Source organism: Strongylocentrotus purpuratus, unplaced genomic scaffold, assembly GCF_000002235.5.
Source record: "Strongylocentrotus purpuratus isolate Spur 01 unplaced genomic scaffold, Spur_5.0 spur5_scaffold_16, whole genome shotgun sequence".
In the NCBI taxonomy this organism is placed as follows: Eukaryota; Metazoa; Echinodermata; class Echinoidea; order Camarodonta; family Strongylocentrotidae; genus Strongylocentrotus; species Strongylocentrotus purpuratus.
In genome coordinates, this window is record NW_022145601.1 from 20,247,445 (window position 1) to 20,264,302 (window position 16,858).

General features: G+C 40.6%; 1 protein-coding gene across 1 annotated transcript; it reads right to left on the reverse strand.

Moving 5' to 3' along the window:
- Positions 1-5,547: 5,547 nt before the first annotated feature.
- Positions 5,548-9,702, reverse strand: LOC115924701 (uncharacterized protein K02A2.6-like). The gene has a single exon (XM_030987454.1). The coding sequence runs from the start codon at positions 9,700-9,702 to the stop codon at positions 5,548-5,550; it is 4,155 nt and encodes a 1,384-aa protein (XP_030843314.1).
- Positions 9,703-16,858: the final 7,156 nt, after the last annotated feature.

Sequence of the window (16,858 nt, forward strand, 5' to 3'; positions counted from 1 at the left end):
ACGTCAAAGTTGATTGTCTCCGACTCTCCTACTCCAGTTACAGCGAAGCTCACTTCGCTCCCCTTCATAGAGCAGTTATCCTGGCTGATAGTCGTTATCTTGAACTGCCTTTCCTCTCTCTCAGTTCCAGCTCTTGGGCCAGGCTTCTGTCACACAGTGACAGACCGTCTAGAATGTTTCAGGTTTCTATTTCCTTTCCATTTGCTCTAACCTTCACAGGAACGACTCAGAGGCAAACCTTTTTGGAGCCTACCATGGATAAGTTGGTTCCAGATGAGCTCTCTGTCATTACGACTTTGTCATCACCGGCCCAAGTGACGGAAGTTTCTGATCGGTTTTCTTTGTGGGTGACATGTAGGAGAGAGTGATGTTTACCAGTGCATCCACTCATTTCGTAGGCCGGTTTTCCCCTACATTCTTTTGCCAGATGTCATGGTTTGAGACAGTTGTCACACAACCTCTGTTGTCTGGCGATCCTAACCCTTTCCCGCTGCGTTTTTTCCTTGAACTGAGGGCACCTGCTCAGGTAGTGTTCCCCTTCACAGAATGGGCATTTGGGCTTTTAAAAAAAAATTTTTTAAAGCTTTTTTGCCTTTATTCAGATCTTCATAATTATACAAAATGATGCATATGAACACAATTGTTCTTTCTGATCGGTTTTCTTCAACATTTTCAAACCCCCTTTATCATAGTTCAAATATAGAATATTTCTTTTTATCTTATCATGTCCATTCCATATAAAATTAAAACATATCTTTTCAACTTCCTTGAAAACACTTGGTGGTACTGAAATTATGGAAGACACATATAGTAATTTAGAGATTGCAAAAACTTTAACCAATTGAATTTTCCCAAAAAGTGTTAAATCCTGTTGCTTCCACCACCCTAACAATCTTTTTATTTTGCTCAGTATTTCCTTATAATTCATTTCTTCTTCAACATTAATATATAAAGAAAAGTATATTCCAAGAACTTTTACCAGAGAAACCATCTTACCTAATGTTTTACCGGTCAAATTTTCATTACTGTGACCAGAAGAACCAAGCTTCATAATTTGTGTTTTGTCCCTATTAATTTTTAATCCAGATACCTGAGAGAAGGAATCTAATATTTTTTCTAAGATTTTCATGTCTTCTGTGTCTTTCAAAAAAATTGAACAGTCGTCCGCATACATTACTATCTTCGTCTGTATATTGCCTATCAAAATACCTTTTAATTTTTGTTCATTGCGAATAACCACTGCTAATGTTTCTATGATTAACAAGAATAAATATGGACTTAAGGGATCTCCTTGTCTTACTCCCCTGCCTATTTCAAAATAGCCTGTGGAAAAGCCCCCATTCATGACACAGCTAACTACATTTTTGTACAATACTTCTATCCATCTAAAAAATATGGGCCGAGACCATATTTTTTCAGTAAGAAATTCATATATGAGTTTGAGACAGTGTCAAAAGCTTTCTCGAAATCAACTGTTACTAGAAAACCCTGTACCTTGTATACCTGTGTGTAAAAAAAGACATCGTCAATAACTCTCACCGCTTCTCCTAAATTCCTACCAGGCAAAAATCCAACTTGATCTACATGTATCACCTCTTCCAATCCATTCTTTATTTTTTCCGCCAACACTTTAGACAAAAGTTTATAATCCACATTAAGGAGGGAAATTGGTCTGTAATTGCGAATATATAAAGGGTTTTTATCTTCTTTTTTTATTACCGTTATTACACCCTGTTTCTGTGTGGTGGACAATTCACCCTTTTCAAAGGAGGCATTGAAGGAGTCCAAAACAAGGTTCCCTATATCAGGCCAAAAAATGCGATAAAATTCCACTGACAAACCGTCATTCCCAGGCGATTTGTTTAAAGACATTTTATTTAACATTGAAGTACATTCCCCAAATGTAATTTTCTTATCACACGACTTCTTACTAGCTTCACTTATATTTAAGTGAGACATATTAAAAAAAAAATCATCTGTCCTATCCATCTTTTCATTTTCTGAGTATAGTTTATGATAAAAATGTTTAATTTCTTTTAAAATTGGTTTTGGATCAGATGTTTCTTCATTCCTACCATCTAATTGTAATTTGTCTATAAATATTTTTTTCTGATTGGATGCCAACAGTTGTTTAAAATAATTTTCATTGATTTCACTTTTTTAAACCATTTTGCACGCGATCTAACTTTCAACCCGACTACTTTCTGATCATATAACACTTTGAGTTCCTTTCTCTTTGACTCTAAATTTTGTAAGGTATCATTATCTGGAGAAATAACCAATGAAAGTTCAAGCTTCTGAATATCTCTCTGTATTTTGCGTAGGTTTTCCTTCGTTTCTTGTGCCCTACCTTTGGAATATTTCTTTGTTTTTTCATGAACTTTCATTTTAACGAAAACCCACAGGACTCTGGCGTCTGTAATATTTTTCTTCCCCTGATCTACGACAGATTTAATTTCTGCTCTCATATATTGAACATATTCTACATCTAAACACAGACTATTATCGAACTTCCAGTAAGATGGACCTATATTCTGAAAAAATTTATCACCCAAAGGCAAACCTAGATGGATGGCAGAGTAATCAGAAGCTATGGAGGGTATTATATTACACTCGGCAATTTGTTTCTCCAGTTCGTTTGAAACTATCCAAAAGTCTAACCTACTTCGAATTAAAGGGTTACTTTGTCTGTAAGTAAATTGAATCGTGTCTAGGTTTCTTTTCCTCCATATATCCAGCATATCAAACCTTCCAAGGAAATCCTCAAATTCTAAATTAAACTTGTGACCTCTAATACTCCCTTTACTTGAAATATCCGATTCAAAATTCCGAATCATTTTAGAGTCGCCACCAATTACCATAAGGGATTTGTTTAAATTGAATTTATTTAAGCGAACACTTAAATGATTTAAAAAATCTATTTGTTCCTGCTTTTTTTCTCGAACTGGAAAATAAACATTACAAATAATGTATCTTATGTTTTGTATCTCAATTTCTAAAATAATGTACCTCCCGTCTGAATCACAACACTAATACAAAGACAAAACATCACAACACAAACACACAAACAAAAACTAACCAAAAACACACAAAAACGTGGACACATCATAACGCACCGAAAGGAACCAACGGACCATTTTAAGTAACTTTTTGTTAACTTGCTGTACTCCATCCCCCTACTCTATAAAGTCCATACCACTTCTAACATATTCTCTCTTAAACATATTCTCTCTATATATTTAGGTTCTAATAAATTAATTTCAATGGGTAGCTTATAAGTATCCAGAAACAAAACAAGTCGTATGGACAATAACAGCTTTCTTGTGAAAAAAAGGAAAAAAAGAAAGAAAAAAAAAAGAAAAAAAAAGAAAAAGAGGACAACTGCTAATAAAAGTCTTCTTCTGAAATATGGAGACCTTTACCATAACAATTACTTTTTTTAAAAATAGTACAACTTTTTAAGTACGTAGAAATTGTAAATTAACAATAACACGAATATCAATTGAGAGCGCAATGAACCACATTCCAGACAATATCATTTGAGAAAATTTGGACACCATTCATTTCTTTATGACCACGTTTTGATACATTTCATTCAGAAGTATGAAAATTAATCATTAGATTGACCTAAATACATACTTTATTTCCTCTAAATAAACATTATAAGAAGTCATAAATTAGGTATGAAATGAAATCTTTCCCAACTGTCTCATTTCCAAACTGATTCATTTCACCTGTCTCTTTTCATCTTAAGCAACGAGAGTCGTAATATATTCAATGTAAACGACTTTCAAAAACATTTCATTACATGAGGTTAAAATCAATGAGTTTACATCTTGAATTGAACTAATTGAACTCATAATGTATATTAAAACTAGAGAGTGTTCAAGCATTATTGACATAATCTCTAAAAAGTTCACTTATATATTTTTCAAGTGGCATCAGTTCGTAAAAAAAAAAAAAAAGAAAAAGAAAAAAAAAATCCTAGTACGTTCAGTTCAGACCAAACTTCCAACACAATCTTGACGACCTAATTTCATCACCACAGTCCTTATTGGTATCTTGGCAGGCATACCATAATAACTTGAAGCGTTGGAATAGAACAGTGAGTCATTCATTGATTTCTCTTCGTTATTGAACTGTGCGGTATAAAATTATAAAGAGCTTGTTTACAACTTATTTTGGCAAAGGCGGCATCAGTTTATGTCCGTTTATATACGCGTTTCATCCAATCACAGCACGCCATGGCGAATTAAAGTTGCCCTTTTCCCTGCATTCCAACTGCAAACTTGTACCGATTAGCTTGATGCGCGTAGATTTGTTTTCATTTTTCCTCATTTGGTACGCTTGTTGCTCCAACATGAATCTCTTTCTTTTGGGAGGTGCAGGTAGGTCCGTTACGAAACGGGTAGCAGGTCTGGCAGCAGCTTGACCTTCAAGGGTCACTGGACGTATTCTTGCTCTTTGTTGATATGCATTCAACCCCAAATCTCTGTCCATCATAGCTAGAAACCGAACAATGATTGGTGTCACATATTAAGTGCAAACAAACTAACAAAGTAGTTGAATTCCATAAACCATAGTCTGGTGTTTATTCCCCGCACTGGGTATCAAGTCACGCGTATCGCATATACATCGCGCACATGCGATCTGACCTCCTGAGGTCACAGGTGTCACATTTGCATAATCTGATACATATTCATTATCATGACATCCCTCCTTTGCCAGAATGAAACTTTATCCTGGTCTATTTTTATACTATAGTTTCACTGAAAATTCTTGTAATATTTCTTTTGTTCTTGTGTTTCAGCCATATGTGAATTACTGAAATAAACATGCTATGGTGCATTTGCTTTTGTTTCTTCCTTTTGTTTTTTTTTTTATTTATTTTTTTTAAAAACAACTTCTAACAAACAACAAATTTATCTGGTCGATAAACTTTTCCCAAATGTTTTATCTTCCAAACAACTTTGTTGAACAACATAAAACATAACATGCAATATAATATCTTTCATGCAATATCTTTCATGCATCCAGTCTGTGGTCCAAATAAAAGTTCAACTGTTCACTGGATACTATTTGAGTTCTAGTTTTGAGTTTGTGTAAATCATCTGTTATCTCCAAGCGTTCATACGACTAGCTGAAACTGAAGTTTCTGGAAATACTCTCTTCGATGATTGAATCCATTTTTGAAAACTGATCGATGCTCCAACTCAAACTTGTGTTTTTCGCAACACCTATCACATACAATAAGGGCAGCGTTCGGCGTACACCCTTTTACATTGATTAATGTATGTGTAATATTGAAACATATATATCAGAACTTATTATTTTAGCACATAACACAACTTCCTCGTACGCTTGGTTTCCATGGTGATTTCTCCAACATGTCGATTTCACAAATATGGGCAGCGCAAGGCGTACACCCTTTAAATCATAACTTGGCTTCAACCAATGATTTCCAAACATTTCTCCTTGGCACATGTAGTTTCATATATCACTGTCGCTATTTTACAAAGAGCTCATCCCCACCATATTGATCTGGAATCACACAAAATCATCATATCGCTTAGGGAATCTTCTCTGGCGTTGTGGTCTACTAGCTGCCATAGGAACGTTGGTGTTTGTTGTCTCTGCTTGGGTATCACCATCTTGATGTCTCTGGTCACCGCCTGATGTGTTGCTCGCTGCCTCTAAGTCTGGATCTCTGGTCACCGCCTCAGGAGTACTGGTCTCCGCCTCAGGAGTACCGTCCGACCCTTCAGGAATACCGGTCACCGCCTCAGGATTGCCGTCTGTCCTCTCTGGATTGGCAGCTTCGTTATGAGTGTCTCGGGACATGTATCTTTTTACACTTGATACATTCCTATTATACAGGACTCCGTCAGGTGATTTCACAGTTACCATACTTCCTGTTCTTGCTGTCACTGTGTATGGCTGGCTAAAGTATGGCGTGTCTAGTTTCCTCCTTTCATCACGTCTTACTATCACCTTATCTCCTGGCACTATGTCAGAATGTACGGCTCCCCTCTTCAGATCTGCATAGTGTTTTGCACCACTTTTCATTTGGAGGTCCCTGTCTCTGAGTTCCTGATCCTCACTAATGTCCTGGATTTGTGGTAGTTTAGTTCGGATCTTTCTCCCGAACAACACTTCTGCCGGGCTTTTTCCTGTTGTCGAATGAGTACTAGCCCGGTAGACTGCGACGTAAGTCAGCAAGGCCTCCTTCCAATCCTTGCCTTCTGCCTGTGCAATTCTAAGCCTTTTCACTATACTCTGGTTCTGTCTTTCGACCTCGCCGTTGGCTTGGGGCCATTTAGGAGTCACCCGATGGTGGTGAATTCCTGTAATGTTCATGTACTCTGCAAAAACTTCTGAGATGAACTGGGGTCCATTGTCTGAGTATAACGTCACAGGTAACCCATGTCTGCCAAAGATTTCAGCCAGGGCTTTGACTGTCTTCTCTGCAGTGGTTGATTTCATGATTGCATACTCATAGTATCTGCTATAATAATCAACTACCACAAGTATAGATTCTCCTGTCGGAAGTGGTCCTAGGAAATCAACGGCTACATCCACCCAAGGTCCTGTTGGCAACATAGTACTTCGAATTGGTTCTGGTGGATTACCCCTGCTTGTGATTTGGCAACCATGACACGTCTTGACGAATTTCTCTGCATCTTTCTCACATCCTGGCCACCATACCTTGGTTCTCAAATTCTGTTTGGTGCCAACAATGCCCAGGTGTCCTTCGTGAGCTAATGACACCATCTTTGGCCTCTGTGCCTGTGGAATCACCAATCTGCTACCTCTCAGCACACACTGACCAATTATACAGAGTTCATCCTTGATGGGAATGTATGCTTTATATGGACAATCATCCCATTTTCCACTGTGAATACACTCTCTGATAACTTCGAGTTCAGGATCATGTTCAGATTCTCTTTCGACTTCCTTCGTTGTCACCGCACCTGGCGTTGACTGGACTGCCACAAAACGCACAAAGCTCTCTGCTTCTGTTTCCAACACAGAAGTTTCTCTCGGTTGATCATCCTTCAGCAATCTTGACAATGGATCTGCTATGTTGGACTTTCCTGCGATGTGGACTACCCTGTACTTGTACTGTTGAAGCCTCAGAACCCACCGCTCTATTCTCGCACATGGCTTAGATCTCGGTGAATAAATGACTTCAAGCGGTTTGTGATCAGTCACTAGATCAAACTCTATTCCATACAGGTACGCATGGAATCTTTCACAAGCCCACACAAGTCCAAGGGCTTCTTTCTCCGTCTGAGAGTATCTCCTTTCAACGTTACTTAACGAGCGGCTGGCATATGCTACTATCCTCGGGCCATCAGCATGCACCTGCACCAGCACTGCTCCTAAGCCAACTGGACTGGCATCCGCTATGACCTTTGTCGGTGCATTTAGATCATAGTAGCCCAGGGTCTCTGCACTCATTAAGCTTTCCTTCAGCGCCTTAAACGCTTGTTGTTGTTCATGACCAAATTGAAATGGCGTGTCCTTTCTGGTCAGCTTTCTCAGTGGATCTGCCAATGTAGCAAAGTTCGGAATGAACTTTGCGCAGTAGTTGACTAGCCCCAAGAAACTTCTCATCTCAGTTGCAGTCTGGGGTTCACGGGCCTCTGCAATTGCTTTCACCTTGGCCAATCCTGGGTTGAGTCCCTCGCTAGTCAGTCTGTGCCCCATGAAGTCCAACTCAGAGACACCAAACTTACACTTTTCTGCATTTGCAGTAAGTCCTGCGTCCCGCAGTTTGCCAAGCACCTGCTTCAACCTCTTGTCATGCTCTTTCTGGGTCGATGCATGCACAATGATGTCATCTGATATGTTCGCAGCTCCTTCTATCCCAGCTATCACTCTGTGTATCTCGTATTGATAAATCTCTGGAGCAGCATTGATTCCGAACAACAGTCTCTTATAGCGGAACAACCCACAATGAGTGACAAAGGTTGTCACCTCTCTAGACTCCGGATGTAACTCCAGTTGGTGGTACCCCCACTTCAGGTCTATTTTCGAAAAGACCTTGCTAATCGACAGCTCCTGTAGGACTTCCTCAATAGTGGGAATGGGGTGACGTTCTCTTATGATTGCTTCGTTCACTCTACGCATATCGATACACAGTCTGATTTCATCATTTCTCTTTGGAACTATGACAACTGGGCTTACCCATGGCGTGGAGCGTTCAACTGGCTCAATGATGTCGAGATCGATCAATTCCGCAATCTTCATCTCGACCTTTTTTCTCAGTCCAAATGGAGTCCTTCGCACAGGCTGGGCCACTGGCTTCACCGTTTCATCCACTGCTAACCTAACTTGTCGGCCCTTCAACTTCCCAACTCCTTTGAAGACTGCTTCAAACTCATGCTTTAAACCTGCATAACTCTGTACCGCATTTACATGTACAATTCCCACCTGGAGCACTCCCAGCTCTCTAGACGTATGTTTGCTCAGTAAAGGTTCTCCCTTTTCTTTGATGACAACAAACTCTGCAGTCGACTTCATCTTGCCAACTTCTACGGTGGCTGTGAAACATCCAATGGTCGTTAATGGTATATGTGATGTGTATGGATAAAGCCTCTTGGTACTCTTAGTAGATTTGCAGATGATTTTGTCCTTCTTCAGTTTCTCCCACAATATCTGATCTATTACATTGCAATCACTTCCCGAATCTACTATCACTGGGACTGTGACACCTCCAATGATTATTGGGACTTTCTCATGATCACCATTCACAGCAAATTGATAGTACCTCTGATCACGGCCACGGCTGTTGTCATCATCACTATCATTTCCGGGTTCACCTTCCACTTGGCGAACTCTATTCTTATACTTCTTTCCATCTCTGGACTTCCCATCTCTGAATTTTCCTCTCGCCTCACTTGTGCTCTTGGCCTTACTTTTGCACATCGTCGCAAAGTGGTTTTGGCCTCCACATTTCCGACAGATCTTTCCTTTGGCTGGACATGATGCATCCTTCCCAAAATGTCCTTTGTTCCCACATCGGTAGCATTCCAAATTCTTTTTTCTGTCATTCTCATACGATACTTGGTTCACTTGAACTTGTCCACCAGCTCTAGGCCTTTCTCTCTCTCTCAATGACATGGAGTTAAATTGACCTTCAACAGCTTCTAGAGCAGCAGCCATGGACAATGCATCATTTAACTTGAGCTCACCTCCTTTCTCCAGCATTCTCCTGCGTAGTTTATCAGCTCTGCAGTACTGAACTACTTGGTCAAGAATTTGGTTTTCTACATCCCCAGCTACGAAATTGCATCCAATAGCAACCTGTCGTAATTTGGTAACAAATTGGGCAACCGTTTCACCATCTTCCTGCTTTGTTTTCCTGAACAAATGTCTTTGAAACGTAGCATTAGGTTTGACAACATAATGAGCATTTAGGGCATCTGTGGCTTTTTGATACTCATTCCTCTCTCCTTTATTGGGAAGTGTTTTGAAAGTCTCCCTTACCACAGGCCCCGCAGTGTACAGCAACAGTGCTCTTCGTTGCGCCTCCTGGGCCGGCGTACATCCGTCCAGAAACAGGCCGCGACTATCGGCGTAGGCTTCGAACTCTTCAAGCCAAGCTTTCCACTTGCCGCTGACAATACTTGCACCACCCGTCGGATCGAAGTGTGGAACTCCTCGAAGCGCTAACAATTCCGCTCCAGCGAATGCCATGTTGAAACTTTTCCAGCTCGTAGCCACAGATTCAACATCCAAGAAACATTAATCCTCGTCGCCAATGTCACATATTAAGTGCAAACAAACTAACAAAGTAGTTGAATTCCATAAACCATAGTCTGGTGTTTATTCCCCGCACTGGGTATCAAGTCACGCGTATCGCATATACATCGCGCACATGCGATCTGACCTCCTGAGGTCACAGGTGTCACATTTGCATAATCTGATACATATTCATTATCATGACAATTGGGTCATGACCAGTTTGACCATGCCCGGCATTTCGCTCATTCCCCTGCGTTACTATGCGACGTGGCAGTCGATGGGCATTTGCAAAGAAGATTTTCTCAACCTCCTCATTTGAGAATCCCAGTTCTTCAATAACGTTTCTCACAACTTGAACTACCTTCTCATCCTTCTTTTTCTCAACTCTGTATATAAGCAAGTTCATTTTGGGATCATGCAGCTCAAGAGCCATTAACTTTTGTGTCAGATCCGTTTCCAAATTCTCATTCTTTTTCCGCAATTTAGGCAGAGCGTCATTTTCAATATCGGTAAGCCTGGATGAGGAATCAGCTACTGCTGCCTGCAAATCAGTCATGTTAGCGCGTATTTCAGCTATTTCCTTGTGGATTGATGTTACATTTGCATTCAGTAAGTCGAGCTGCTCAATAATTTTGTCGGTGATTTTGACAAATTCAGAGTGACTCAGAGTGGCGCCATATTGTCTTTCTCCGCAGCACTGGGCTGCGTGTAGTCAGTGGGCTCGCGGAGAGACGTAGACCGAAGAAAGGCTCCTTCCTCGACCGTCTCACCGGGAGGTTCACCCGACATAGCGCCGGTTAAACTTGCAGCCTTCGTAGTTGCTGAAACAGTTTGGGTTATTCCACTTCTAGTTTTCCTGTCACGTAATAGATATGGTCCCTTGTTCACCTTACTCCTTTCCTGTCTCTTGCTCATAATAATGTTATAGGATGGAGCACAATATTATACCTCTGATCCGGAAAAAAGGGGGGAAATCAGCAGACTCTAACTCCGGAACCTCTTGTCCTCCCCATGCGTTACAAAAAGCCATTCTCTCTTGTCATCTTGAACCTCCGTTGCCAAGGTTGTCACTCTGTGTCCTGACGCTTTGTAGTGGCCCTTCTGGCTAGAAGATTTAACCAAGTATGTGTTTGGTTTTCCAATGTTTTTTCCCGTACATGTTATTTGCTATCTGAGCTGCTTTCTCGACCAAGTCAGTCATATGAGCAAAACTGAGTTCTTCACCTGCCTGGAGAAGACACTGTGCCCTTTCCGGCCACCTTGATTGGAGGTATGCTGGCAAGATGAGCTGTATCTTCAGAAGCGTATCGCTAGCGTTGAGGTCGGCCGTGTGACCCATTTGCTCAAGTGTGACCAGACACCTACGCATCTCTCTCGCCAGCTCTGACAAGCCATAGCCGTCACCTGGCTTGACCTGAGGCCTACTAATTACTTTCTCAATTAAAGAATGTTTAATGATGTGCAACTGGCCAAACTGCTGTTTTAGTGTCGCTCTCGTGCTTTTATACCCGTCTACTGGATTCATTAGACAACAACATTCAATAGCTTCCTTCGCTTTGCCTACAGAGAACTGAGTCAAATACATAAGTTTTGTCTTTTCATCATTTATCTTACAGGCTATATTAACATCGAAAGTGTGGATGATACTCCAATACTTTGTTGGTTCCCCATCAAAACCCACTAGCTCTGGCTTGGGCATATTCATTGCCAACATCATAGCATCGCACAGCTGTTGTGCTGAGCTCTGGTTGCTATCTATATGATCCCCTTGTCAGTGGCGGATCCAGGGGGGGGGGCCCGGGGGGCCCGGGCCCCCCCCCTTGAGAAAAAAATCATGTAAAATCACGTGATTTTTACCTTTTTTGGGGGTTGGGCCCCCCCCCCTGGCGCTCAAGGGGGGGGTGCAAATTGAAATTTTTTTGAGGATCAAAAAAAAAAAATGTGCTCACTACCCCCCCCCCCCCCCCCCCCCCCCCCACTGAGCGAGTTTTTGGCCGGCGCGTTTTTCAAATTTTCGGGAGCAAAAAAAAAAAAAAAAAAAAAAAAAAAAAAAAATTGAGGATCAAAAAATAAAAAATGTCCTCACTACCCCCCCCCCCCCCCCCCACTGAGCGACTTTTCGGCCAGCGCGATTTTCAAATTTTCGGGAGCAAAAAAAAAAAAAAAGTTGGGCCCCCTCCCCTAAGAAATCCTGGATCCGCGCCTGCCCCTTGTGAACGGTTAATGCTAACGCCTAGCCCTATCGGTATATCACTAGGCCCTATTAACTCATAAGCCCTCTTTTTTTGGGCAACCTGTACACTAGGCGGTTTCTCAACAATAGGCAATAATTGCTTACTACCTAGGTCTACATGTACCTTTTCGGATAAGCCTTCTTCTTTGACTTCTTCCTCAGCTTCTTGGGTCCAGAAATCTGCCTCTACTTCGGCATTGTCCCTTTCATTTTCAATGTCCAACTCGGCGATACGATTTGTCAGCTTCGATCCTCCTCTGTTCTTCCAGCGCTCTCTTCTCAGCAAGCTGCTTCAATCTTTGTTCTGCCAGTTTTTGTCGTGCACTTGTTTCCTTGGCGTGCATGCTGATACTGGAGCTTGCACTTCTAAGAGTCGAGCAAGATGATTTCGCAGACACGCGGGAGCGGCGATCATCTCCTACCCCTGGTTTCAATGCTGCGCTCCAAGACAAAACTTGTTGGTCAAATTTTTCTTTATTGTGTTTGTGGGCGGTAAACTGCTTCTAAGCGTCCTCAATATATTTGGCAGGTCTACCACCAAGGGACGCAATATATTCCTTGAACTCTGCCTCGTAGAGCAGGAATACGCCTTGAAGTTGATAAGTCTTTGTCTTTACGACTGCAAGGTTCCCAGGAGCCTTTCTAACTCCTTGTATCTCATTGCAATGTTCCCCTGATATCCGATGCATGACTGCTTGAGCCCTGCTGACCGTTCCATATTATCAACAGAGTATTTTCCAGTCAATTACTTTCAAGGTTCATTCAGATAATGAATAGTTGTTAAAATTTAATGTAGCTTCAACTACATTAGGTTATTATCAAACAATGTCAAACGCATCCTCACTTACTTTTGCGACATGACGAATAAACAAACACAGCCAATATCTGCATTTATGTTCTTTAATTTGAGCCCTTTGCTATACGACGATTGGTGCACATCAATGATGGTGAAGATGGTTTTACTGTAATAGGACAAATGAACAATGTAGTATTACAGTTCGTTAATTTACTAAGTTAATTAATCAAAGAATAATCAGGCAAGTTAAGTCGGGTGTAAACACCTCCCCAGTAATGACAGAAACCATTTACATGAATGAATTGCTTATAACAAGCATGATCACAAATAGTATAATAGTGCTTATCACTTGACAAGTAATTTAACACATGAACATTGGATAAAATATATCTAAATCACAAAGTACTAGGAAGAACAAAGAGATTATATAGATATAAATGATAGTGCTTCTCAGCGTCTACTTCCCTTGTTTTCCTCACAAACTTCTTTAACATAATTCCACTTTCAATATATGCCTAAATACAATGCACTACACAGAAATGTTATAGATACAACTGTGAATGTGCCAATAAAGAAAACGTTGAAACAACTTGTCCTGTTCTTTTTTCTCTGTATTCTGTTCTTTAGTAACAAGACATCTTCACGTCGCTCATCAATCAGCGAATCAGTGATTAGCAAATCAGCAATTCAGCAATCATCAATTCCGTAGTTAGCGAACCATCATCATTTAGCGGTTCACAACTATTTGCTCCTTCTGGAGAACTTTCCTTTCAAATCTTGATAACAATCAAGACGCCATGTTTGCTTATACACGGTATTTGCTGCACAAATTATCCTTTCGCCGTAGATGGCGCTTCACATATATCCCTGACGCTACATTACCCAGCCCCAAATGATTTAACTTACATTTAAATTATTTCTCAACACATCCTATAGCGTCATACACTTTCAATTTCTGTCTTAACAATAAAAACAAATGAGTGTAAGAATTTAGATACATATATCACTCACATATGCTCTTAAAGTGTCAAGTTAAATGACGTCATAATCACATTATACATGTATAAATGAACAAATTATCAATAGCATGCATATTTTTGTCAAAAACATACATATAAAAAAAAATAAAAATATTAAAGTTGCCTTTTCACTAGATAATAGGGAATAAAATAGTGGATTAAAATACCAACTCTATCCCCTAACAATTAAGGTGCAAAAATGAACATCTACATATTTGATTCCTATTAAAGTCCTAAGATGAAATTTCTTCATTAGCTTCCAATAGGCACAATTTTGAGATTGGTCCAACCCGAATCTCCACCTGCCTTACAAGACCTTGTTTGTCCGGATAAGTCTTCACTACACGCCCAATGGGCCACTGCCCACGCAGGACACTTTCATTGACTACAAGTACAAGGTCATTGACCGCAAATTTCATATTCGGTCTCCTCCACTTTTGCCTTATTTGTAATAAAGGAAGATATTCCTTGACCCATCTTGTCCAAAGTTGGTCCGCTAAGTACTGTACTTGTCTCCATCTTTTCTGAAGATAACAATGTTCCTTAAAAAAAATGCCTGGTGGCCAGCTAGGATTTCTGCGAAGTAGCAATAGATGATTGGGAGTCAAAGGTTCATCGTCTCTTGAATCCATGCTCAATTGGGTTAGCGGTCGAGCGTTCAAAAATTGACTCTACTTCTGTGAAGAAGGTTCCCAATGCTTCATCCGTCACTGTCTGATGTAGGAGGCTTGCCAAGATTTTTCTCACAGATCGTATCATCCTCTCCCACACACCACCCATGTGGCTAGCTCCTGGTGGGTTGAAATGCCATTCAATACCACTTTGCACCATGCAGGTACCTGTTCATCTTGTCTGAATTGAGCTTTGAGAGTTTGCCTTTAAGCTCCTTCTGTCCACCCTTGAAGTTTGATCCATTGTCACTCCATATGACCTTCGGGTGACCTTGACGACTGATGAAGCGTCGCAAGGTATGTATGAAAGAATCTGTGTCCAAGGTATAGGCCATCTCGAGATGTACAGCCCTAGTAGAAAGACAGGTAAATATACATCCATATCGTTTCTGCACACTTCGTCCATGCTTTATCAAGAATGGTAAAAAAAATCAACTCCTGTCCTAGTAAAAGGTGATTCTCCAGGAGTCGAACTGTCTTCTGGTAAATTAGCCGTAAATAGCTGACCTCTTATAGCCTTCCGCTTCTTACACTGAAAGCAGTTGCCTATCAGGTGACGGACCATGGCTCCATCCTTGATGATCCAATAGTGCTGTCTAAGAGATGTCCATGTCATTCCCATACCACTATGTCCTACTTTACCATGGTGGTGGATTACCGATAGCTTAGTGACATGATGGTCACTTGGAAGAATCACAGGATGTTTCTCGTCATCATGGATAGAGGCCTTACTCAGTCTCCCACCTACTCGTAGCAGTCCGTCCTTCAGGATCGGATTCAGCTTCTCGATAGCACCTGCTTGCTTGCGCCGAGGTCTCTTATCTCCATTTTCTTTAATGTAGCTCTTCTGGAAAAGATTGCTTCTGTATATACTTAATTAATTCTCTTTCAGCATTGTTGAACTCCTAAACTGTCAATGGTAATGGTAACGGTAATGGTTTTATTAAAAATTCATTTGCAGCCAGATGGCTGAATTGCAGAACTTTGTACATTGTAAAAACATAAATATTTATACAAACATAAAACGTATTTAATAAGACATTATCACACAGTGAATGAATTTTCTAAATAAATCGGTGTACACACATATATATATATATATACAAATTAATAAAATTCATAAAATTCGCTTAATAGCTAACAATATCTTAATTCTATTCCATAATCATCATAGGGCTGTAGGGAAATATAGAAGAGAGGTAGGGAGGAACATAGTGCAGACAGCACAGGAGATCCAGGAAAAGTGTGAGATAGTGTGATAATAGTCGTGCTTTGCTTTTCTTATTTCCTTTTTAACGCAGTTGGCAAGTTTCCTGGTAAGTTCCTTATTACCACCATTGAATGCGGCTTGTCTTTCCTTGATCAAAAATTTGATGACAGGGATAATCCATTTCTTGTCACGGCAGTGCATTCTGACCGTTTTTGTCGGCAGGAAACGGTCAATCTGGGAGTTCAAAATGGCATAGAATGCTTCAGTCTGTTCGTCTGATGAAATACTGTCCATCACCAAACTCCATTCATACCTTGTTATCCAGGACCCAAATAGTCTCTTATCCGAGTCTCTGAGTGGTCTTGTTATTTGTTTCATAATAGAATTTTGATAACGAGGAGGGGCAAGTGGTGACCAAACCACCATGTTGTGATCACTGGCTCCTAAGGGACAACATACAAGTGGGTGGTCATAAAAACCAGAGAAGTTTGTCACTATCTTGTCCAGGATCCTATTTTCTCTTGTTGGCGTCTTGACGGCTTGTTTGAAGTTGGTGTTTGCAAGCAAGGTAGTTAAGTCAAGTTGATTTAAGTCTCCCATCATCTCTATGCCAGCATCTGGATGCTGGCCCAAGATCTGACCCACAGTGTCCTGTAGATGGTCTATCAGTGCACACTGTCTGGCGGATGGTACACTACCGCCACGATCAGATGCGAAATTGCTCGCGGAAGACGTTCAGGTTGTATTTTCACCCAAAGAACCTCCAGTTCTGTGGGTACTTCAATTTTCATTTGTACTGGGTTGTATGCCTCCAGGACATAAAGCGCCACACCACCACCTTGCCTATGCAAACGTGACTTTGTGAACAAATTATAATTAGTAATTTCTGCAAGGTGTGTTGGCATATCGGATCTGAACCATGGTTCTGTTACTGTTGCAATATCGGTTTTCCTTTCTCTCAGAATTATTTCCATTTCATCTGATTTATTGTTGAGGGATCTTGCGTTGCATAGATAGAAGGATGGAAGGTTCAAATATCTGTGTTGACTGGCTGCTACTTGGCTATGACAGCGTTCAGTCGTTTGTATCCTCACAAGGTTTGCATGAATTGAAATTCTTTCGCGTTGACAGTGGCGCTGATTATTCACAATGACATTTATTCCTGAACAATTCTCATTG